This window comes from Megalops cyprinoides, chromosome 10 (genome assembly GCF_013368585.1).
Source record: "Megalops cyprinoides isolate fMegCyp1 chromosome 10, fMegCyp1.pri, whole genome shotgun sequence".
NCBI lineage: Eukaryota > Metazoa > Chordata > Actinopteri > Elopiformes > Megalopidae > Megalops > Megalops cyprinoides.
The window spans coordinates 31,521,424-31,544,622 of record NC_050592.1 but is presented as its reverse complement, the minus strand read 5'-3'; the positions used below and the strand labels follow the sequence as shown (position 1 = coordinate 31,544,622).

Sequence of the window (23,199 nt, the reverse complement as noted above, 5' to 3'; positions counted from 1 at the left end):
GTAAATCATCAGGAGGGCAATAAGAGGGGAATCCAACTGGTCGCTTTTAGAAAAGTCGTTAGCAAAATGTGACGATATATTGAAGGCGGTGTTGTTATGTCGAATGACATTACACATTTTTTTTTCTTATCATATAACCGATTGAACTAAAACATTCGTTTATTTTACGCATACAAAAATGCCTCCTGAAGCTGTGTGTCATTTTCAATTGCTTTTTGCATTCTGGTTTAAGATGGCTCTTCGTGTGCAGATTTAGTTTCAAGTGTTTTATAGGACCGGTGCGTTTGCTGACAGCACGAGGTGAAAGGTAGCGCAGGGGATGGTGCCCTTCGCAGACGAACAGCGTGACATAACATTGCGTCACAAAATGCTCGACTCAGTGACATAATCGTTTAACTTCCAAGGGACATTTGTATATATGCGCCCTTTGCAATTTAATATGAGCTGCATTCCTTGTTAAACAAGGCTATGTCTACAGGGAAAGAAACTGTGTGACATTCACAAGTGGTAAGACGTCATGTTTTTTAATAGTTCCTGCACGCCTCAAAATAATCAAATATATCCAAACCGTATGTCTATGAATAACCGAAACAAATGACCCGGTCGCTGCTACTTTTAGGGTAATGTAAAGCCAGGACGCTCAGTTATGAAAGTTTTTTTTTCGTTTGAAATAATTATACGTTTAAAATCTTCAACACCTCTTTTATGTTAGTTTTGGAAAAAAGCTTGCAGGTTTTTTCTGAGGCTGGAGTCAGGGGACACAACAGTTTACAACGTAACAACAATAAAAGAGGAGGCCTTTCTTTATCGGATAAAATAATTTTAACGTGGATGCATTTATAATGGAATTCAGTCCTTCCACGTTGCACTTTGGCCTTGACTTTAATGAACATACTTAAGGTAGGATATTCCTTGCTTTTTTTGTTTTTTTTTTAGAGTAGATTTGTTTAGTAACAAATATGAAATATTTCCTTCAATGCACAACAAAAGGGGAGAGCTAAAATCCATTATCCATAGTTTTCATACTGAATCCCATAATTGATTAAATGTTTGTTGAGGGCTTTACTTCTGCTATTTATTGACTTATAGGCTAAGCTTCTTGGGTGGTCACGCAGTTCAGAGTGACGTCAAAAGCATCACTGTTAGACTGAAGTTGCAACAAGCTGTGAATGCAACCATAACACTGCAATGTACACCTATAACACCCTAACATGCTGTGTTGATGTGCACAGTCTCAGACTTTCTCTTTGTTGTGCAAACTTCCTGTAAAAGATGTGGTATTTTATCAGCACTACACTGCTCCACAGCACAACTGCACACCTTCATAAGATATTTAAAAAATAAAAACAGCTAAAACAACTCAACCATTTAAAGATGCACAAAGCAGCTAATGCCCAATTAGTTAAACCATGAACTATGTGTATCGGTTATACTACTGAAATATTATATTAACCTAACATATTTTCAGTACATTGGACAACACAGCTGGCACAAAAATGAAAAGGAATCTGGATTAGGATGCACTGGGGTTCATTTCAGAAACAACAATAAAAGTTCAAACTAAATGGTTTGGGTAGTCAGTATTTTCTCATCAGATTCAGACTAGCCGCTTACATTTGACAGACACTAACACAATTATTCTGTTTTAACATGTGGTCAGTAAGCTGTGCATCACTTAAATACCTTCCTGTAAATATATATATATAACTGATATATATAACTGATTATGGGCACATTGACAGTAATTAGTTACCCTGCAACTGATTGATGTTTTCAGCTGATTACAGAAGAAATGTTCTGTAAATGTTAAAAAGTGGCAGAAATTACCCATACCTCACCTCTAACATGTGCTGCATGTCGTACGTGCATGTTGCCCTAGCGTCACAACTGTGCATTTGACTAAATGCTTTCTGTGGTCTACCAATAGCTTGCATGAGCTCTTTCCATGCGACACGTGGGACGCAGAATTGGGCTCTCATCTTCTGTACCAGACCAACGGCATCTTGATGGCACTGACAGACGGCGCTAATGGCGGCAATCATGACACCCTGTAGCTAAAGCTGAGGTGGGGAGGGATATAGCCCCCCCAGCTCCCCCCTTCCTAGGGCTGTGTGCTAATATGACTTCCCCAAGTGTCAGCACCACCGCGCTCCTGCCAAATCTGTAATGGTTGTCATGCCGAAAGTGTATGTAACGTTAAACAATGCGTCCATCGACCTTCCCACAGAAGGGCAAGGCTCATGCCACCAACGCCAGACAGCTGGTTAAAATTCAGAAGGGCAGGCTGGAGGTGATCGAGCAGACGTCCATTCTTGGCGTTTCACAGAGATTACCCCACTGTCTGGGACCCCCGACATGTTTTGCAAAGTGGCACAGAGAGAGAACAGCGAATAGCTTTCACTTGGACTTGAAGCTACACTGCACTGTCTTCCGGATAGTACCTTTTTCCTGCTAGAAACAACCTCAGGGGGGTTTGTTTTGTCTCATGTTCCACCTGAGCCTAGAATTAGGTCCTTTCACAAAGCCCTGATCTCTTTCATGTGATATTTCGGACATGTTTCCTCACTCATGGTGGTAATAAAAACACAAAGAAATGGAAAGTGTAAAAACCCTCTAATGAAAGTCTGAAGCTGTGTATCTGTGCTTTTAGATGTTCTGATTCAGTTATGTTTACTTAAATCTCACTTTCATTTAAGACGGATAGGATTATCTGAAACATTGGAGCCATAAGGTCTGAAAACAGGAGGAGAAGAAATCGAAACTGAGCAGCCATTGGCTTGATGCTTGACAGTTTTTAGTCTCAACTGGGATTTAAATTTATGCATTCACTGCTCCACACTACACAAGGATTGAACGTTTGCTTCCATGAGTAGTAAAAACATATTGTTTGAGCAAATTTTTTTAGTAAAATTTGAAATGATCTCCCTAACAATTGTTCAAGACCCCCTCCCTTTGACGTTGCTGTCGAAGTGATACTCAAAGACAGAAGACAAACAACCCCGGATTCTGCCGATGCTCGAACACCACCCCAGCTGAAACCTAGAGTATGGAAGCTGAAGCTTTGTTTTGCTACAGATATTTGTTACTTCTAGAGGAAATTTTTGGACAAAAATAACAACAAGCAAACCCTAAAAAAGAGAATTAATTTACCTGCAGCGCATTCGTCTTACTGTTCTGCCCCCCCCCTAAATCCAGAATCTTTGACGGAGTAAGAACCCTCTCACTGGCTGTGATGTCACACAGGTTGCTTGGCGCCAGGGCTGCCTTCTTCTCTCTCTCCGTCTCTATCTCTCTCTGCGAGCTGACAGGATGTCAGGCCCTCCATGGTAATGATGGTAAGTTAATGTCACCTGTTGTGGTTTCGTAGCCCCCTCTCTCCTCCCACACCTTCACTCATCCTGCACCCTGATCTCTCTCTGAATGAGTGGGGTTTTTTTATGCAAAGACCCTCGCCTCGCCTTATCTCTCCCCCCCTTTCAACATCGAAGACTTTTTTTTTTTCCAAGAAAGTTCTTTCTAGACTTTTCGTCAGACGCTGCAAGTTGAAAAGCAGGCTGCTTCTTTGCTCCCTGCATATGTGTGTGTGGCTGGAATATATAAAACAATGAGGTACTGTACTCAAAACAATATCTGGTGTGTTAAGAACAGGTACAGAAAACTACTGGTAAACTATATAACCAACCCATCTGAATTACTATTACTGTGTAGCTTCACTACAAAATGCAGACACCAGGATTTTTGGCAGTTCTGTTGATGGTACTTATCTGTTAGTTTTAAAACTTATTTATTGGATAAATTTACTTATTTATCCAATGTAAGATGCCCCTATCCTGGCAAACTTGCATATCTTACATTTATACAGATTTATATACATTATTATATAAATCCTAATAAATTTGCCAAAGCAGTTTGGGTTTAGTAAATTTACTTAAGGGTACAACAGTAATACTCTATCACAGATCCAGGATCCTGGAATCCACTGATCACAAGCTCAGTTCCTTAATCACTGTGCCACACTGCAGCCTCTACATGACACTTCCACTGCTTCCATAATCCTGCAGTGCTTTGTGGCACCATGTAACATGATAAGAATATTACTGTATTTTAAGATAAGGAAGGACAATGACTCATCTTTAGTTTTAAGGTCATTGTTATGCCCAAAACTCATGCTGCTTTTTTCTGAACATCATCAATTAGTCTTCGATCTATCTTGGATAATTCAAATACAAAGCACCTGGACATAAGTGGCAATCGTGACACATCTTGTAATTGATGCAGATCTTTAATTTTCCTTCAGGTCAAAAGGCAAACCACCTTCCACGGATTGGATTATCTCGTTCACGTAAAAGAGGATCAACCTCTGGACCACTCTTTAGCTCCCTCTTTGTCATAGCTCTGAGTTGTGTCAGCAAAATTATGACTAAGGAATCATGGGGGTTAACATGCAGCTGTAGACAATCATACCACTGCACCTTTGCAGTTGGAACTTTACCAGGATTACAACAGGAATTTGGAGGTTGAAGGCAACCCTGAGTAGCGAGGTTGGCGGCTTTCAGGCATGGTCAAGCGCACATCTTGAGACCACGCCTGAGAAACATGACAAATGGAAAAATTATTTAATGCTGATAAACATTTTTTGGGGAAAAAAAAAACTTATTTAGCACCAACCATATTATGTATTTTAAAAAAACAACACACTTTTTTAACATCCAGAGGCAATCCTTGATTTAATGTGAAATGGGTAAAAACTTTGAGAAGCTGTGCCCATGTGTAAAAAACTTTGGTGGCCATTGGGGGTGTGGAACTCAGTCAACAACAAATATTTTATGAGCATCTATTGACTATGACCAATCAGAGTGTGAATTATGATCCTGATCAGGTGCAGCTGTTAAGAGCGTGAGGTAGAAAAAGAGGAAGTAAGAGAGGAGAAAGCAGGGCTTGAATTTATAAGTTAACATTTGTGTGCAACACATCAGCTGCCCTCTTTAATCAAACTCTCACAACAGAGGACTCAAGATTCACATTATAGATACGTACCCAAAATGAATTTAAAAATATTTACAAAGAACTATTTTAAATGAAAATATAGGCAGACATTTTCTGCGTTCCTGAGTAAAGCACATACAGGCAGACAGCCATACCAAACCCCCACATTAATTGTGTTTTGTACTGGCTATTAAAATATTGGTATCTGCACTAGTGAGATTATCAGTTGTTGATTGTTGATCGGGGTAACTGCAAATCAGCATGATATGCAAGATTGCATTCAGTTGTATCAATATTTGAAGTGCATTATTGCGCTATGGTGAACGCATTTCCAAATGCATGGACATTTCAGTTCTGCTCGCCCCACTTCTTTTCATTCATTGTTTTTCAAACCTTAAAGGTGGACTGCAATTTCTGGTTTTGGATATTGCATACATTTGCATATTTATAAGTACTCTGAAAGTAAGAAGTACATGTCAGCAATTTCTGCACACTTACCAGGAGTTTAGACCTATTTCAGACAGGTTTATCTCGTCATTGTTAAATGTTCATTAATACTGAACACAAGATAGCGTTCGCGACAATATTTTCACCTTGCAGACTCCGGACACCGAAGACCGTGACTCACTCTTCCACTGTCCCTGCTGCTGTAGCATACTGTTAATCTAGAACCAACAATTTGCTTGAACACTGTGTGTAAGTGCAGCAACAGTTCAGTAAAATATCTGCCCCTCAGAGATGTCCCCAAGCAGTTCGTCTTTTTATAACCAGCAAGTAGTCCGCACTACGTCAATCTACTATATTGTGAATTATGATGACGAGAGACTCTCCATATATACAGGATTGGGGAGTAACGGAATACATGTAACGGCGTTAAGTATTTAAAATACAAAATATGAGTAACTGTATTCCGTTACAGTTACCATTTAAATTGATGGTAATTACGGTTGATTACTGAAGGGATTACATTGAATTTTTTCATTTAATGTTCATTCAGTTAGAAAATCTATCCAAAGATAGGCAACTCCGGGGTGTATCTCCCATATGCCCCTCACGGAAAAAAGAAGAAGAAAAAGGCGCGCAGCCTGCCTGACTCACAAGACAGTAGAATGGAGAGTGAGACAGAAACCAGCCAGCGCAACGCCTTTATCTCCTGGAAATACCGGGACCATTTTACCTTTAAATTTAGCAAAGGTCGCAACAATGTCGTACAATGCAAGCTGTGTTTGCCAGCAACCAAGCTCCCGTCAGCGTCAAAAGATTCGACCTCACATGAAATTTCACGTTCAAAACTGCGATTACGTCAACAATTTTACACTACGCATATTATACATTAAATTGTTAAGATACCCCTTTCTCACTCACAATGTATTTAGGGTGACTCGTGCCTTTTCTAACCCATGTTTTCGTGTAATACAGTTTTAGAATTAACATTTACAATTCTGAAGAAACTGCGATGAAATGCCCATAAACTTAACATGGGGGTGCCAAAATGTTAGCCAAATCAATGCTAAGTGATTCATTCTAAAAATAACAGTTCAGAACCTTACTCGGATGAACATTCTTTAAAAACCCGTTAAGAAAGTAATCCAAAGTATTTAGAGTACGTTACATAGCCTACCTTGAGTAATCTAACAGAATATTTTACAAATTACATGTTCATTTGAAGTTATCTGGCAAAAGCAACAAATGCACTTTCCATCACAAAGCAGAGAAAGTTATGTTAGAAATGCGTCGTGTCCCTGAATATTTAATTTGATTTGACGTGTCTGCCTAGCATCTGCTTAATTGGTCTGACTTGGTCTACTGCCCCCCGGCATTGAGCCTCTTTTCCTTTCTTTTTCTTCCACTACCCCTAACGTTTGGGCGTGCGTTACTTTTGTAGGTTGTGCGTCGCATCAGCACAGATGCACAAATAGGCTATTTAGGCTGACTCGTCTGAATGTCTTAAGCCGTTCATTACGTCCTATATATCAGCCCATCCACTTGTTATGTGGATCAGATGGTTTGCACAAATGAGACGGAATTCCGACCTAAACAAACGCATTGGGTTTGAAACTTAGGGAAAATGATTCTCAATCAGCTCCCGGGGAGACGACGATGCTGTGGTTCGTTTTTTTTTCAGTCGCACTTTCTTCAGTTCTGAATACCCCAAGCTTAAAACGAATTTCCGGGCACAAGACAACAGTCACATTCACCACGCAATGGAAAAATGACAAACGGCGCAAAGATAAGCGACATGCTCAAGGACTTAGTCCGCCTGGCTACTGAGAAGTAGAAAGAGTCTCCCCTTCTCCCCCACAATGCCACAACGACGCACATGTTTACTTCCTAAAGGCCATAGTTCGGACAGCAGACCGAACAGCTGATAGTTGTATTGGCATTGGAAAAGACCACTGCAGCGGCCCCCGTTCTTTCGTCTGTCCAACCAGGGAGAAGCTGAGCGGGGAGGTTCGTCCTTTCAGAGCAGCACGTTAGAAAGCGCCCTTTATTGACGTCACCGGATTGTCATCGAGAAGACAGCTGTAGAACTGAATATGAAACTTGATTAGAGTTAGCTAGCACTAATCTGTCTCTTTCAATTTTACATTTTTTGGGGAATACCAGTGTTTCAGAGGGTTTTACAATGGAGCAGTCAGCACCCAAAAGGTGGGTAAAACTGCTGAAATCGGATCTGATTTCGTCATGTGTTAGCTAAACTTTCATTGCCGCCTCAGTGTTTGTTGCTTATTGTATCGATGGCTACCCTTGTCTCGCTTTTTGTATTGGCCTTGGTTGTTCAAGCCGACGTTGTAGGCCGTGGTCGAAAATAGAATTGCATAAGGATGCCATACGTACACATTTATACACACTCTTTGTTATAGCCTACTGACACGAATATGGGTTTCTGATTGTTAGCTTGCGGCTTGTTAAGGTTTCGCCTTTGTGTTATATAGCCTACGTTTCCTCTGTAGCTTATCTTTCTCGTCTCCGATTGGTTATTTTATTTCGCGGCTGCACTTCCACAGTTGAAATACCATGATGAAAAGGGTTTGCAGCTACGATGTAACAACATTTGACTTGTCAGAATGGTGGAACATTCTGTCACGAATCACGTTTGAGATATTACCAAGTAGCCCCTGTTGACGTTTGCAATTTACCGTATCCTTATTCGCAGCGCTAGTAGTACACATCTGGTAGAAGTAACACGTTTCTACTTAATGTAGCTATACCGTTAATCCTAATTAACTAGCACGTGTTAGCCATAAGTCTCACAATGAGGACAAGTTAATACTTCATACTTAACCGATTACAACCCGGGGAGGCCGCACTAGGGGATAGATTATTGGCACATACTGTAGCCTATGTTACTTGGTTATTATCACCATTGGTGCATCTACAGGTATCTCTCATTCATTACAATAGTGGCACTACAGTTCTAAGACCAACCTTAAGACGTAACTGTTATTGACATCATCAATGAGCAATACTGTCGGCAGGTTTAGCTAGGGTTGTACGTGGTTAATTTGTGACGACATGCAAGCAAATAGTTTTACTTAATATCGGACCTCAGCAAGCCACCGCCATACTCAGACTCTAATTACGACTTAATTTTCAAGGTAGACAATAGCAGCGTATTGTCTGTCTCCACAATATCTCTAATGTTTTAATCAGACACATGGCCCATGCCTTTTCAGATGGCCAAAATTGAATAATTGATGTACAGTGCATTGTCATATGTAAAATTGGTAAACTAAAGACTCCCTCTGCCCTGTCTGTTCTTTCTTAGTTTGACAATATGGTTTCTTGATAGTTATGCAGCCCAACAGTAATACCTTAAAGAGCTTTGGCTGTTATAAAGGGCTCCTTAGCCATGTACCCAAACGGATGTAGATTGTGTCCAGAATTTTCTTTTTTTTTCCACCAAGTCACCTGATTCAGCCTTTGACCAGGTTCACGTTCCCTTTTTCTTACTTGGAGTACTCCAGATAATCTGAACACTTGTATGCACATAAACCTAGTCACTCTGCTTAGTCACTGATGGGGAGAAAGCTGTAAAGAACCTTGTATGAATGAGAGAGCAGAGCATTGCTTTCTTTATTAGAGTGGCCTGGTCTGCAGCGCCCGATGTTTAGTTGAAAGTCGTTGCTTATTTTAATAGGAACAGATTGAAATCCACAAAAAGTAGCATCCTCACTTGTGTTATTTGTCATATCATTTTAAGTGTATCCCAGCAAGATCTCCTCCTTTAGCTCATGAATGCACCTTTTGGCCATTCTGGGTGAAGTGGGACAGACATTGACATAACCCTCTGATTTTCCTGAAAGCTGACTAGTATATTTGAACAAAGACCTAATTTGTAATTGTAACGTAAATTATTGTTGAGACACGGTTGTGGTCAAAGTGGCCAGATTGTACAGGCTGAAATCTCCACGTGACAAATGAGCCTGAGAAACCTTCAAATACATTTTGGATGGCCATTCTGAAGTCTGTCCCATTTCACATGAAATCAGTAGTATAACCAGTGATACTGAACTGCCTGCCTCAGAGTGTTACAAGGACTGTGAGTTCAAGTTAACATTCTATAATAGCTGTTTCTCAGCAAAGTGGAATGAGTGCTTGCTGGCTTACAAAAATTAGCTTGTCATTTCTGTTATGGGAGACGGGATTATGAAAATGGCATGCTCATTATCAGTATGTTGTGATTCATCTTCAATTTTTTTATGGTAAGGTCTGCAAAATCGTTATTTTGGCCATCAGCACTGATGTCATTTTCCCCTCACAGCAAGTTGAAAAAGCTGAGTGAGGACAGCTTGACGAAACAGCCGGAGGAGGTTTTCGATGTTCTGGAGAAGCTTGGCGAAGGGTAAGCGCTTTGTGATTTTTTTTTTTCCTTTGCCACCCCCCACTACCTCAATCCCTTCATCGTCCTCCTTGTTCTTGTCCTCCACCCCTCTGTGCCGTGTAGCTCCCACAGCAGCAGAGAGGCAAGAGATGCCATCTGATGGTGTTTACAGTAGACCCATTCAGAGGCCCCAATTATCAGCTGGAGCATAGATGTAAAAACTATGTGTGTGTGTACGCATGTGCGTGCGTGCGTGTGTGTGTGTGTGTGTGTGTGTGTGTGTGTGTGTGTGTGTGTGTGCGCATGCGTGTGTGAAAGAGGAGCAAGAGTCAGCATTGGGTCTCTCGACTTGCACTTTCATTTCTCTTGTCAGAAAATGGTGAGCTGTTTCATACATTGCTACACTCCCTCCTGTGGTTGTCTGGTAATATGAGCCCCTATTGTTCAGAGAAATGCACAGAAAATTGTGTCCAGGAGACCTGAAACGCACCATTCAGACATTGTGTGGAAGCACACAGAGGCAAGATTGCATTTAGTTTGTCTAATGAATGATTACATAGGCACCCCTTTAGATGCAGTATTCGGTGCAATTCAGTGCAGACACTTTGTGTTGAGTGCGCTGTCTTTTTTGAGCATGTGGTTCTTTCCCTTTTTTCCCCCATGTTATTTTCTTAGGCCCGCACTTCAGCAAGCCACAAGGAGCACAGCAACCTTGCCAATCTTTATAGCATGATTCTTTGACCATCTGCTGTCCATTGCCGCTCTGCTCTGTTCAGTCCTGCTGTCTGTTTAATAAGATTCAGCACCTTGCGTGACCGAACGCTACGCTCTCTCTGCGACATCATTACTTTCCCAAAGACGCATAAAAAGCCCCTGTGCTATTGTACTCTCTTACCCAATAAAACCCACAATAAAGTCTGTCCAACCCTCTTACTGGTCAGCAAACAACCTCCTCTCTTTTTCTCTGTAGGTATGTCTGTTCTTTCCAGCATGATGTCTTTAAGCAGTTTTATCTCAGCTGGTGCCCAGAACATTGAGAAATCTAATGAAGTACATGCCCCCACATGACAATGGAATATCAGTTTATTTGATTCATATTAAGTCTGAGATCACCAAATTGCTCTACCTTGACACGCTTAATATGATTCCATAAATAAAGCTCAGGGAAACGGATTGGATGGACATCCGGAGCTTTATTAAATCAACTGTGTCCACACCATTGACTTGATGTGTGCCTAGTATGGCCAAGTGAGTATTTCCCCTGTGGTTTATAGTCATATACATAGACTTTCTCCTTGTTCCTTTAAGCACAAAGATGATATGTTTTGTGTCCTGGGCAACCATGAAAATGACCTTTCATCAGTTCCTGGAATAGATGTTGCTTTTTACTCATGAGGTAGAAGAAGAAAAGAAAAAGAAACACCGCATACTAGTGTCTTGCTTGTTGCTGTATACCTTGTTACACATATTTATTTTTATTTATTACCCAGTTATACCACATAAGGTAACTTCACTGTTACCTTACGTGGTCCCTGCTCCTCTGTGGGAGGGTGAGGGGAACTAAACCATCTGACATTCATGCTCCAGTGCAGTTGTTTTTCACACTACAGGTCCCACAGTGCACTACACTGAAGTGGGCACTCATTGGAGGATAGGCGCTCTTACACCAACATCATCCAAGCCACTAATATGTGCTCAACGAATCACAGGGTGTTGAGAGAGGTGTGAGGAGGGGATCCTGGCCTACCCAACCCTACTCTCACTGAAGTGACTTGTTTCACCACCTTGGGATCCTGGTCATGCTGGCAGATGGCATAGCCAGTTTTGAGCCTGTGGTGTGTGTGTGTCTGTAATTGTTATGATGAATGTTGTTTTGTGTTGTTGCTCCTGCGCAGGTCCTATGGCAGTGTGTACAAAGCCATACACAAAGAGTCTGGCCAGGTGGTGGCGATCAAACAGGTGCCCGTGGAGTCAGACCTCCAGGAGATCATCAAGGAGATATCCATCATGCAACAGTGTGACAGGTATTGGGCAAGGTGGACACATGGATAGACTGACGGAAGAACAGACTGACAGTCAATGTTGTATGCCTTTTCTATCTTCCATTGTAGCACCAGAAGCGTAAGTTTATGACTTACACTGGTGGTGTGACTGCCTAACTCCAGCAAAATAAGTTTGCTGTTAAGCTGTCTGCTTTCTCTGTGAAATGTAGTGTAATGTAATATGTCATTGTAGACAGGCTAAGGCATTAACTATCTCTTTTGTATGTATTTAGTCCATATGTCGTGAAGTACTATGGCAGTTATTTCAAGAACACGGACCTGTGGATTGTGATGGAGTACTGTGGAGCAGGCTCTGTCTCTGACATCATCAGACTGCGCAATAAAACGGTGAGATAACTCTGTGAGCCACCTTCATTATAGTTTGGGTGATCATGGGGGTTGTAGTCCATGAGTGACAGGAGTGGTAGACTGTCAGTGAACAGCAGTTCTCTGACATCTTTCATTTTTATGCTTCAGCATTTACACAAGAACATAAAAGGCACTGCATGCATGGCCTAGTCATTAAAAGGAAAGAACTGTTTTCTTCATCTTGCACAGACAGGAGCCAGTTCTCTGTGTGCAGCCACTTTTTGATTAAAGGGCAGTTGTATTTCTTTTGACAGCAGTTGAAGCAGAGAAGCAATTTCGATGCATAAAATGACACTTCTGCTAAAATTTCAGCTATCATTTTGAAAGCGCCCGATGTGGGAACACGCTATGTGTAATATCTTTATTTATAGGGGCTTCCCTACTGAGATGAGAAATGAGCAAACAATTTTTCAAGCTAATCCAGTCAGTCCCTTTCAGTTTAGTTTATCTGGTTTCACCCTGACTTTGCACAGTAAGGCCTTGAGATGCAGCAAGTGAGACATGCATGAGCAAAGTAACACACAGTGAAGCGGGACATCACTTTACCGTTGTTCAGTGGGACACTCTAAGTGCCTTAGGTTACTATACACATTGAGGCAAAGATGGCCTCTACAGTTAACGCAGTCTCATGTAAGAATTTGGTTTGGACAAACATAATGGATTCTCATGAAGTAATGTTCATATTCTTGTATTGGATCACTCATAAACCTTATATTTTCTGAATGTGCCGCGTATTAGAGAGCTGTGTTTGTTTTTTAGCAGTATATGTTGGTAATGTGTTGGCAGCAAGCTAGCTCATGTGAGACACCATCTTTGTTTCAGGCTTTGGAACTGAATTGGTCTGTTGATACCCACATAACTATGGAGTGATAAGGCTGCGACATAAGCCCTTCATGCGAGTGTTGTAACTAAAGGCATACGGCTCTCTTTACATATGTTAGCTTGGCAATGCTAGGTTTCTAGTATTCACAACTTGACTATATCTGACTATACTGCGTGGAATGAAGAGAAGTCACAGTCGTCAGAGCATTGCATTCACGATTCCCAGACTACTTCAGTGAGGATGAAGTCATGTAAACAACATTGTCAGTACTTTAGGCTGCTAGGCTGCTGCCATATTATTTCTGTAACATTACATTATGTAGCTGGTTAGCCATAATTCTGAGGTGGTCTGGCGAGTTGCCGGGTGTGGGGTTTGATATCTCGGCTTGTTTTGCAGCTGGTACTGTGAGCTGGAGAGGCTGGAGCGAAGGCCCCTGCTGCTCCTTGTCCTCTTGATGCATTGAGGATATTATTTTGCTCGCCTTAGTATCACAGCTAATTGTCTCACTTCTCTGTTTGGGTTCCTCATGCACGATATGAAATGTTTGTCCCCAGAAGCCAAGTCCTGCAGCAGTTAAACATACTGCATCAAAACATCCTGCATTGTAGATCTCAGCAGAATGTGCACTGTCTTTGTATTGTTATGATGCTTAAACAGAAATGGTTTTGTTGTTTCCTTTATTGAACATTGGCACTGACCAAAAATGCCATCTGTATTATTTCCCTGAATTGAATTGAATTGATCCCAGTACCTCTGAATTCTCAGTCGCTGTGTAATTTTTTGCGTTGAAGATACCAGGAATAAGCCTAAAGTATTTTAACTTTTCCATGATAGAAACTATTCAACTTAAATTGGGCATGTGATCCCAACACCACCTAGCTAATGTTGTAGAACAGTTATTTATGCATTAAATATTTTTTATGTTGCTTTTGAAGCATTTACTGTTACAAAGGTCTTTTTCCATTTTTCACTTTCTTGACATGAGCTGCATTTGAGACACAAAGTATCTGTGCATTTGTAGTTCTTATTGGTTTGTATTTGTAAACCACATGTCCCATGGTGCTTCACCACATGGTGCACACTGGGATATATTTTTGCGTTACATATTGGGGAGATTGAATGACCGCTTATCATTTCATTTTTACTGAGGGGGAAAAATCCAGAGTATTCCATGGATGTAACCCTGAGCCCTGAAAAGTAACAGAGAGATGCTTTCACATTTATTATGAGCTTTAGTTGTGAACTGCTGGGATTGATCCAAGCATGAGAAAAGGAATACTGCCTCTTTGGACCCAACTTGTCAAATCGTCATATTTTTGATAGAGTGCTCATTTATGTTACTTCACCTTGTGTTGAAGATTTAATGAAGGAAATAACCTGAAGTCATTCCATGCAGAGAGACAGATGTATCCCCAGATCACCCTTGTTATATTGTATCTTTGGAGTGTCTTTTATCAATGAGAGGACAACTGAAGACTGAATGATTTTTTTTAAAATAGAAAATCATTGTAATTAAATGAGAGAATGAGATATAATCCAGACATTTTACTTGAAGGTTGTTTTTCTGGAGGCATGGAATTGAATGTGTCATTACAAATTCAGTATTGGCTCTAGAGAGAGCTTGAGCAATCAGTTCACTCGCCTGTGAAGAGAACTGTTCAAGAAGTTGCTGGGAGGCTGAGGAAGTGTAGACCATCTTGAAGGCTCCAGCCTGTGTCCTAATATTTTGCAATAATGTCAAACTGAGAGTGCTTTATCAAACTGTCCCCAGCCATTTCCCCCTATTCAGTGTACGTTTGCAAGAGGTCCTGTACTGTAATCAAGAAAAACAGTCCTCTGAACAGGATGGGGAAACACTTGTAAAAGTAGCGTTTTTGACAAGAAAGTTGGACAGCCATTTCCATGAGTGACCATCACTCAGGAGGCACAGCGGCTGCAGGTTCTGGCAGAATGGCCCGGCCATGGGCTGTAAAGCTGCTTATAAACGGCGCTGAAGGAGGCAGAGCTCTCCAATTAACCATGCTCTCCACGTCTCCCGCTCCGCACCAGTGCATACTGGTGAGAGCGGCTGGGGCGCTGAGGTAACTGCCTGTGACCCAGCCACACCTCCCTCTGTGACCACTGCTGCTCCTGCTGGAAAGAGGAAACGGTGAACCCCCCCCCGTCTCCCAAGCACCTGTCTCCCTGCCACGCTCAAGTGTTGTTAATAGGCTGACGAGAGACATAAAGAAAGTTACTGCCGTGTGTTTGAGGATAAATCACCGCAGGCACAGAATGTCCTGGGCACTCGGTCAGAACTGACATTTTTAAAAGCCCCGTGCTGCTGTCCCGGGTGCATGTTCCCCCACGTCTGGTACCTCCAACCTGGAGCTGGAGCAGAAGCCGTGACCGGGCACTAACAGAAGTGGAGAGGTGTCTGGAAATGGTGGCCAGATTGGGACTGCTTGCATACCCATAATACCCCCTTGGGCCTTACTCACCCAACACCTGAATGATTACTCCTGCACCACACTACTGAAGGTTTACGCGGGATTCATCACAACGTTCAAGTCTGATTGAAGGCATTATACTGCACTTGATGCACTAGTCTGCACTTTGAATATACAGGGTATGAATTCCCCAAACTGAAGGTAGAGTGGTAAAGTCCACTGTAGTTTTTGAGCACTGGCCCTTGATATTAGTTTACAGCAGGGCTGCACTGAGGACTGGATGAATTGCTCAAGAAAGAAAATACTCAAGTTTGTTTGTTTGTCCGTTCAGTGTTCCCGCAACCTGTTCAAACAGACCGTTCCTAGTCAGCGGAGCTGTTGTGAAGGCCAGGGAGCTGTCGTATTTGAAGGGTTGTATCACAGGAAACGGGACCCCCGAACATGATCACGTTGGCGAGAAGGATGGAGCGAGAGACTGGGGGTGAACGACACAGCGGTCTCGGAGGGAGAGAATCCACAGCGCTCCTCCTTGGCTCGCGGCTGCTGGCGGAGACATGACCATACGCATTCCCTGATTACATGGTAGACATCTGTAACGAATAAATGTGGAAACAGTATGACATTTTTCATAAGTAAAACACACCAAGCCATCCATGTGATTGAACATAATTTCCTCCATTTTTCATACTTTTCTCTTTACTACGTGCCAGATTCAGAGAAGCCGCACATACAGACAGGAAATGGCTTTCTACTTAAAAAATGAGAGCAGATCCTCGCAGTGTTACAGGAAAAGACCCCGGGCTGTGAAAGACCCTGGGGATGCCCAGAGGAAGAACGTCTTGTTCTGATGAAGTTTTCCTCCGGCCTTTTTCTTCTCGTACTGAAATGTGGGTTTCTCAAGGCCTCTGCCTGTCGCGTTGTTTGACGTCTCTCTAGCAAATGGAGTTCGCTAAACGTTTTCATATCAGGATTGCAAAAGACTGACATTTCTCTCAGAAGCAAGACTCTAAAAATACCCTGCCCTCAGGCTAACCTCGTCGTCCTCACTCTCTCTCATCTTCCTGCCACGCTTTGAACTTCAGCACCATTTTGAAGAGCATACTGTTCCAGATCCTGGAAGAAATGGATTGGGCAAAGACATGTTTTGCTGTGCTTTGAGCATCCAGACTGCACACGCACACACACACACACGCACACGCACACGTGCACAATGCAAGTAGCAGGGAACAGTAGTCGTTTTCAGAGGAGTGGCATGCTCTCTCTAATCAGTCACTTATAATGACTTCCTCTCCAGTGTGGTTAGTCAAATCTTGGTGAAGTATTTTTAGGCTGCACGCTTGTAACTTGTAGCCAGGCCAGTCAGACCGTTTGAGTCATATGCAATAACCTGCTTCTGGATACATTATTTACAGTGAACTCGCAGACAGGAAATGTTGTTTTATAAACGTCTCCTTGGTTTGAAAATGTATTTGTGCTTTTAATAGGGTTTTAAGCTGTTTACGATGTATGGCTGAGAGTGAAGTTATTGGTGAAGTGAGGCCTTTGGCCAGCTGTGGATGTTGGCAAACTGCAGGCTTCTCCAGGATAGTCCTGGGGAGGTCCAAATGACCTGTTTTATACCAGCTTGAGTGCTTTGTCATAAAACCAGGAAGAAGGCAACTCATGGCTTGGGTATTTGCTTGAGGAACAGGGAGAAATTTCTGTGTACAGCTGCTGTCACACATCAGTTTATGGGCATGGAGAGCTTGTGAGCACTCTGGGCTCAGGTGAGGCGTCACGCTGTGGCAGCAGATGGTCATTATTGCCTGAAATTTGTAGCTAAACTCATAGCTAATATACTCATTTGCATTAGTTCATTTGGAAGTCAGAAGTACATGTTATATTTTGTACACACTGCATTAACACCGAGTACAGTTATTGGTAAAATATGTTAATATAAATGAAAATACATTCACTAAATGCTACAATGGGCACCAGTAAATTCAAGTCATTTCACTTAAATAGAAATGTAGGCCACAACTGGGCCTGTGAGCTTAAAATGTCAGTCAGGAAAGTTTCACCCACCATTCCTGTTTTTCATGCAATGGAGACATGTAATATTTTTGCCAGTGTGTTTTAGATTTGATGATACAAGCAAGAGGTGATTGTAAATGGCCCAGTATTGATTCCCCATATGGAGGAGTAGCCCAGCTCCTCAGTGGGAATGACTCTTCTGCGAGAAACCCTCTCCGTCTGGACGTGCTGGGGATTGTAAGGAGCTCGGAGCACAGAGTAGATTCTGGGAGCCGTTAAAAAACGCTATAAAAGTTCCATATCCACAATTATTCGGACTTCAAGATTTATAAATCTCTCCTAATGCTTATGGTAGATGTATTACTGGTTTAAACGCAGGAATTGATTGCTGCTCCGCGGTAACGGCTCACTTGATAATTATAAATGAGCTCATAAATAAAAGCCTACAGACTTTTACAGATTCTGGCACAGTAGACGTGGTAGTTCTGCCTGACCCCTCCGGGTCAATGCTAAACAGATTGAGGCGCAGTCTGTGGCCGGCGTGAAAGATATCCGTGCACTGAAACTGCCGAGTCCTCTGAGGTAACACTGAAATGGGTGGCGAGGCTGTACTGAAGAAGGCAGTGTAGTCTCTTGCTCAGAGCACCTGCCAGATGGTCAATTGGTAAGAGCTGGTTACTGCTCACTCTACTACTGGGGGGCGTGGGGTTGTCTGGTGTGCCGAGAAATTCAACCTATCATTGAGTATTATAATTTAGAGATAGCTGCCTTGGTTTGAAATGCTTGGTGAGGCCAAGTGAAAGTTTAGCTGGGCCAAGGCCACCAAGGCCACCCCTGTAGAACTGGGTTTACGTCTGAAGGGCAGCAGAGTCACTTCCTGGTGAGAAGGTAATGCAGTATAGTGTTAGACACTGCAGTCCAAAGATAATCCTGTGAAGTTCCTCATCTCATCTGCCACATCACTGAGTTCAGTCATTCTTCTCTAGTGCCTGTTCTGTGCAAGAGTACCTGTAAAATGGAATAAAGTGCTTTAAATTCTTACTCCTTTAAGGACCCCTAATGCACTACTGCTTGCACAAGGTCCCACGCCACCTTTTCACCCTGTTTTTCACCAGTTGTATAGATTAGGCTTGTCTCACTGCGACAACCTTCGCACTCGCATGCCAGCATTGGGCAACGCAAATACAATTTTCCAGTTCTCACAGGCGCCAGCGTGCCTGTTTCACTCAAAGCCAACTTGTTTTGCACCAGTAGGGTCCTGGTCATTGTTAGCAGATGAAACTGTCTGTTTTGAACCTGGGGCTAAACAAGAAACTTTACTGTCTGAGCCACCTGGGAGCCTGTTTTTTTTTAGAGGTTTTTTGTTTAGAGTATTTTGCAGTCTGAAGAAAACCCAGGTTTGATCTGAATTCTTGACCTTACTATCATATCATACCATCAAAATATTTAGGCCAGTAGAGTTCATTATTTATTTCAAGCTTTGTTGAAATTTAACTGGTGACATAATGCCAGTCAACAGCAGGGCACAGTTTCTCAAAGTTATGCGCGCTGACCCAGTAAAGGAACTACGTATGTGAAATGGTCAAATATGTAGATAGGAATCTGTGGCTGGGAAATGACATTAGTGATCAAGAATCAAAAATCTGGATGGGAATCTGTGGCTGGAAAATGACATTAATGATTTCATTCAGGTTTTGGTCTGAAAAAACGACCCCAGTTGAGATTCGAAAAGCTTCATAGCGCCGTAAGAGACAGGTATTACTGATGTACACGGCACAGGGGCCGAATAAACCTTAGAAAACCAGGAGCCTTAGTGCATGCCTATTCCAGCGTTTTACGAGTGATGTCACTAGGTTGTAAAATCGCACAGCCCTCAGCAGTATCGGCCTTTTGTTTCTATTTGAGAAAATAAACAAGCTTAAGTGCGCTGGAAGGGGAGCCCGTGGCGGAGCGGGCCGGAGGGCCTGGTGCAAAGCGCCGGCAGAAGTAGGCAGTGGGGATCTGTAAGAGGCCAGGTGCTGCTCCGCTCACACCGGCCTGGTGCCGGCCAAGCACGGTCTCTCGTGTGTGTGTGTGTGTGTGTGTGTGTGTGTGTGTGTGTGTGAAGCGGGGCCATAAATATCGGGGCCCGCATGTTTAGAACTCGACAGAAACGAAAACACCAACTGTTAATGATCCAGAGGGACCGCTGCTTAACATGTGTGTCTTCTTTGGCCTGGGAAACTAGAGCCAGAGGACTGAATCACTTTTATATCCTCTGCTTTCCCCCAAAAAACCAAGCGTTTTCCGACCACATACTTGTATTTTTTTCCCCCCGGTTTAGGTTAGAACTGCCATTTTATTTCAACCGCTCCTTACAGTATGCTTGCCGTAACCGCACAGCTCTGTCAGTCAAAGTTACTGCAGTGTGCTTGTGTTGTGACGATACAGAATGTTTACAGCGTGGCATGAGATGTGGCCCCCTGTTTCAGGGGGTAGCAGGTCTTTGTTTGCCCCGTTTCCAGAGGGGCATGCCTGGAGTTTGGCGTCAGACGAGCCTCCGGGCCTCAGATCCCTGACGAGCTCCGCCGGGCCGTAAAGGGAGAGCACTGGGATCGTGACCACTCGGATGCCTCGGCTCCCTCTGGACGTTTCCACAGAAGTAGCATTCTCCTGGAAACCGCTCCGGTTCCCAACCACCCCCCCCCCCTCCCCATAAGCTGTTCCCTGGCTGGGGCTTTTATTGGCTTTCCCGGGCCTCACAGAACTTGGCCGGGCCCGGCTCTCCCCCAGTACTTTCCCACTAATGAAGTGCACATTCAGCCGGAGTGCCTGGCCCGCCCCGCACCTTGGCTGCCCCTTAATGGGAATTTCCCTGCACCGCCGCCTCAACGCTGCCACTCTGGCGTGAGTCACGCTCTGGACGTGCTGTTGGCCGGGGGGCGGTCGACCCGGGGCAGCGACCCCACGCGCTCCCTCCACACCATCCGATCACCTTCAGATCCCCACGCTCAGGTGTGCGGCAGGCATCTTCACACAACGGGAACAGATGGACATCCTGTGGCAGGGCTAACGTATGTCACCGCTGGCCTTCAAGGGGCACAACCCAACAGGCTCTCCGGGCATCTTTAAACTGCTCACACACTAGTTGCAAGGGAAGGGAAGGTAGATGAGTTGAATTGGTTGCTTGAGTTATCTAATAGACATCTGAAGTGCTCAGCTGGGGAATAAACATACACTGCAGCCTTCTGGGGCCAGGGTTGAGTGGCCATAGTCTGTGCAAACAGCATGCAGCAACCAATGACACACTGTTTGTTATTTAGATAAGAAAGCTCAATAGTCATTAGTTGCTACTGGAAAAGATAAGGCTCCTGGACCATGAACAGTGCGCATTGTAAGTAGCTGGATATTTACTGAGGCAATTCGGAGGCAGTACCTTGCCAAAGGGTGCAGCAACAGTGACCTCCCTTGGGAAATGAACTGGCAACCTTTGGGTTACAAGCCCAGCTACTTACCACTACACTACACCAATGCCCCTTTTTAATGAATACAGCGTCATGTGGACACAGAGTAGATCTGCAGCATTTGGGGGATTTTTCTTTACTTGACTTCATGCTGTCCTGGGAATTTGGTACTCGAGCATTGTGAAGGACACATCAGAAGTAACGACTTTACATGGAATAATATTAATACTTCATTGACAGCAATTCCTACAAATGATCAACTTGTCTTGCTTGTAGTACCCTGTATCAGATATGTGTTTTCTAATGAGGCATGGTCATATAATTGAGACAAACACACTTTTAAGTGTGTGTGTGTGTAATGTAATTATAAACTGATTTGATCGATGGATATGTGTGTTGGTGTGTGATTACACTATTCTTTGGATCTTCATGACAAGATACTGCTCTTCTGCTGACACTAATATGAAGTGAAAGCCTGTAGCCCACAGCATTGAGTTCTGGCATCCTCAGCTTCATGCACTGACATCATGATAAAGACCTCTCCTGCGGTGTGCTCCTGGTATTAACACAGAACATTTGTTTTTTGTCATTAGGCAACTGCGCCAAGCCGCAGTTTGATTGTAAAAGTACACAAGACAGACAGTTTTATTTCATAACAGCCTTCTCAAAACTCAGGCCTTTGGATGAGATTAGTCACCGACAAAAAAAATAAACTCTGCTCTTTTTTTTCACATGTTTGTCTTGCACAGCTCACTGAGGATGAGATTGCCACAATCCTCAAATCGACCTTGAAGGGCCTGGAGTATCTGCATTTTATGAGGAAAATCCACAGAGACATAAAGGCTGGGAACATCCTCCTCAACACGGAAGGCCACGCCAAGCTGGCCGATTTCGGAGTGGCTGGACAGCTCACGGTGAGTGTCGATTCGTCAACGCTCGTCTTCCAGGGGGCTTTATCCAAGAAGTCAGGGGTTGGAAAGGGGAAAAACTCAGTGCGCTGCATGCATTCTTCTGAGGCTTTAGGCGATGGGACCAGCCAGGTACATTTAGAGTTGATTTCTAATGGCTGTTTCTGTGGTGCAGCTGACTCATCATGAACCGTGGTGATTCCATGACCTCCTCACCCTGAAATAACAAACTGATTGTTTGTCTGAAATGCAGCATGTGTGAGTAAGGTTTGTATGGACAGGCGAGAATATTAAGCTTTTTGTTTTGTTTTTCTTTTCCAAACGAGCATTGTTCTCACAGATGGGCGTTGCTTCCCACCAGTGTTTCATGTATTCACCGGTTCGGATTTTCACAAACCACGAGATATCTGACTTTTTTGAGAAGTGCAAATGAATTAGAAGAAGTGTTTTTTTTCATAGAACAATGTCTCATTGAGGTGCTGTGTTTCCCTCCCCCAGAGCGCTGTGCTCAAGTTTCTTAGGAGAAGCTGTGGTTTCTGTGGCTATTGTACACTTAAAAGCACCTATGCTGTCGTGTGGCCTGATATAAATTTTTGTTGTAAAGGCGCTGGGATTTTGAAGGGAGTAGATTTGAAGCTGAAGTAAAATAAAAGGCAAAGCAGCAGGTGTGAATGCTGTAAGGGATCTGTCCTCAGGGCACCCATTTTATTTCCCCCTTTTTTCTGTGTCCTGGACAAACTTAAGAGGCAAGGGAGTGAAAAAGCTGAAGTCACTCCGGCTTCTTTGGGCGTTCCTCAGATGCTTTGATTTTGTGGGGCTGACCCATGCTCATCGTCCACTCTGCATCCGCGGTCCTGGAAGAGCTGGTGGGCTGGTCTGTGACGTGGGACCATGGTCCTCCGTTGGTCCGTCTGCTCTCATGGGCACGCTCATCAGGGGAGCAATGGTGTGGTTCGGGAATGGCAGGCGTATTTTTATGAACCATGGAGCAAAACGAAGAGGAAAACCCCACAAAACAAGCTCAGATCTGTCGAGTTACAGCGTTGGTCTCCAGGCTTTCTGTAATCAGTGAGTGCAGGCATGCCTTCTGGATTTTGGGGGGGGGGGGGGGGGGGGGGGGGATTTTGTGCCGAACAGCTGCAATTACCCAGTCTGTGCAGGGTGGTCCATGGTTTACTCAGCATAAGCTCCCCATTACTTACCTGGCTGCGCTGCTTTACTTTTTGGACACTTAGCCATTTCGCTAAGCACCTGATGATTTAAAGAGCTCCATAAAAGCTGCAGGCCCATGGCCCCCAAGAATCAGGGGCTGGCCACGACTGAGTGGGGCTGTTCAATTTTGAGAAGCCTGGAACGTATAT

General features: G+C 43.4%; 1 protein-coding gene across 1 annotated transcript in view; it reads left to right on the top strand.

Moving 5' to 3' along the window:
• Positions 1-7,492: 7,492 nt before the first annotated feature.
• LOC118784531 (serine/threonine-protein kinase 3) overlaps positions 7,493-23,199 on the top strand; it is a 70,560-nt gene continuing 54,853 nt past the window's right edge. The window contains exons 1-5 of the mRNA XM_036538806.1: positions 7,493-7,635; positions 9,752-9,832; positions 11,707-11,835; positions 12,087-12,201; positions 21,680-21,844. Of these exons, the coding sequence (XP_036394699.1) occupies positions 7,613-7,635; positions 9,752-9,832; positions 11,707-11,835; positions 12,087-12,201; positions 21,680-21,844 (513 nt within the window). The 5' untranslated portion in view covers positions 7,493-7,612. The remainder of the gene's footprint in view (positions 7,636-9,751; positions 9,833-11,706; positions 11,836-12,086; positions 12,202-21,679; positions 21,845-23,199) is intronic.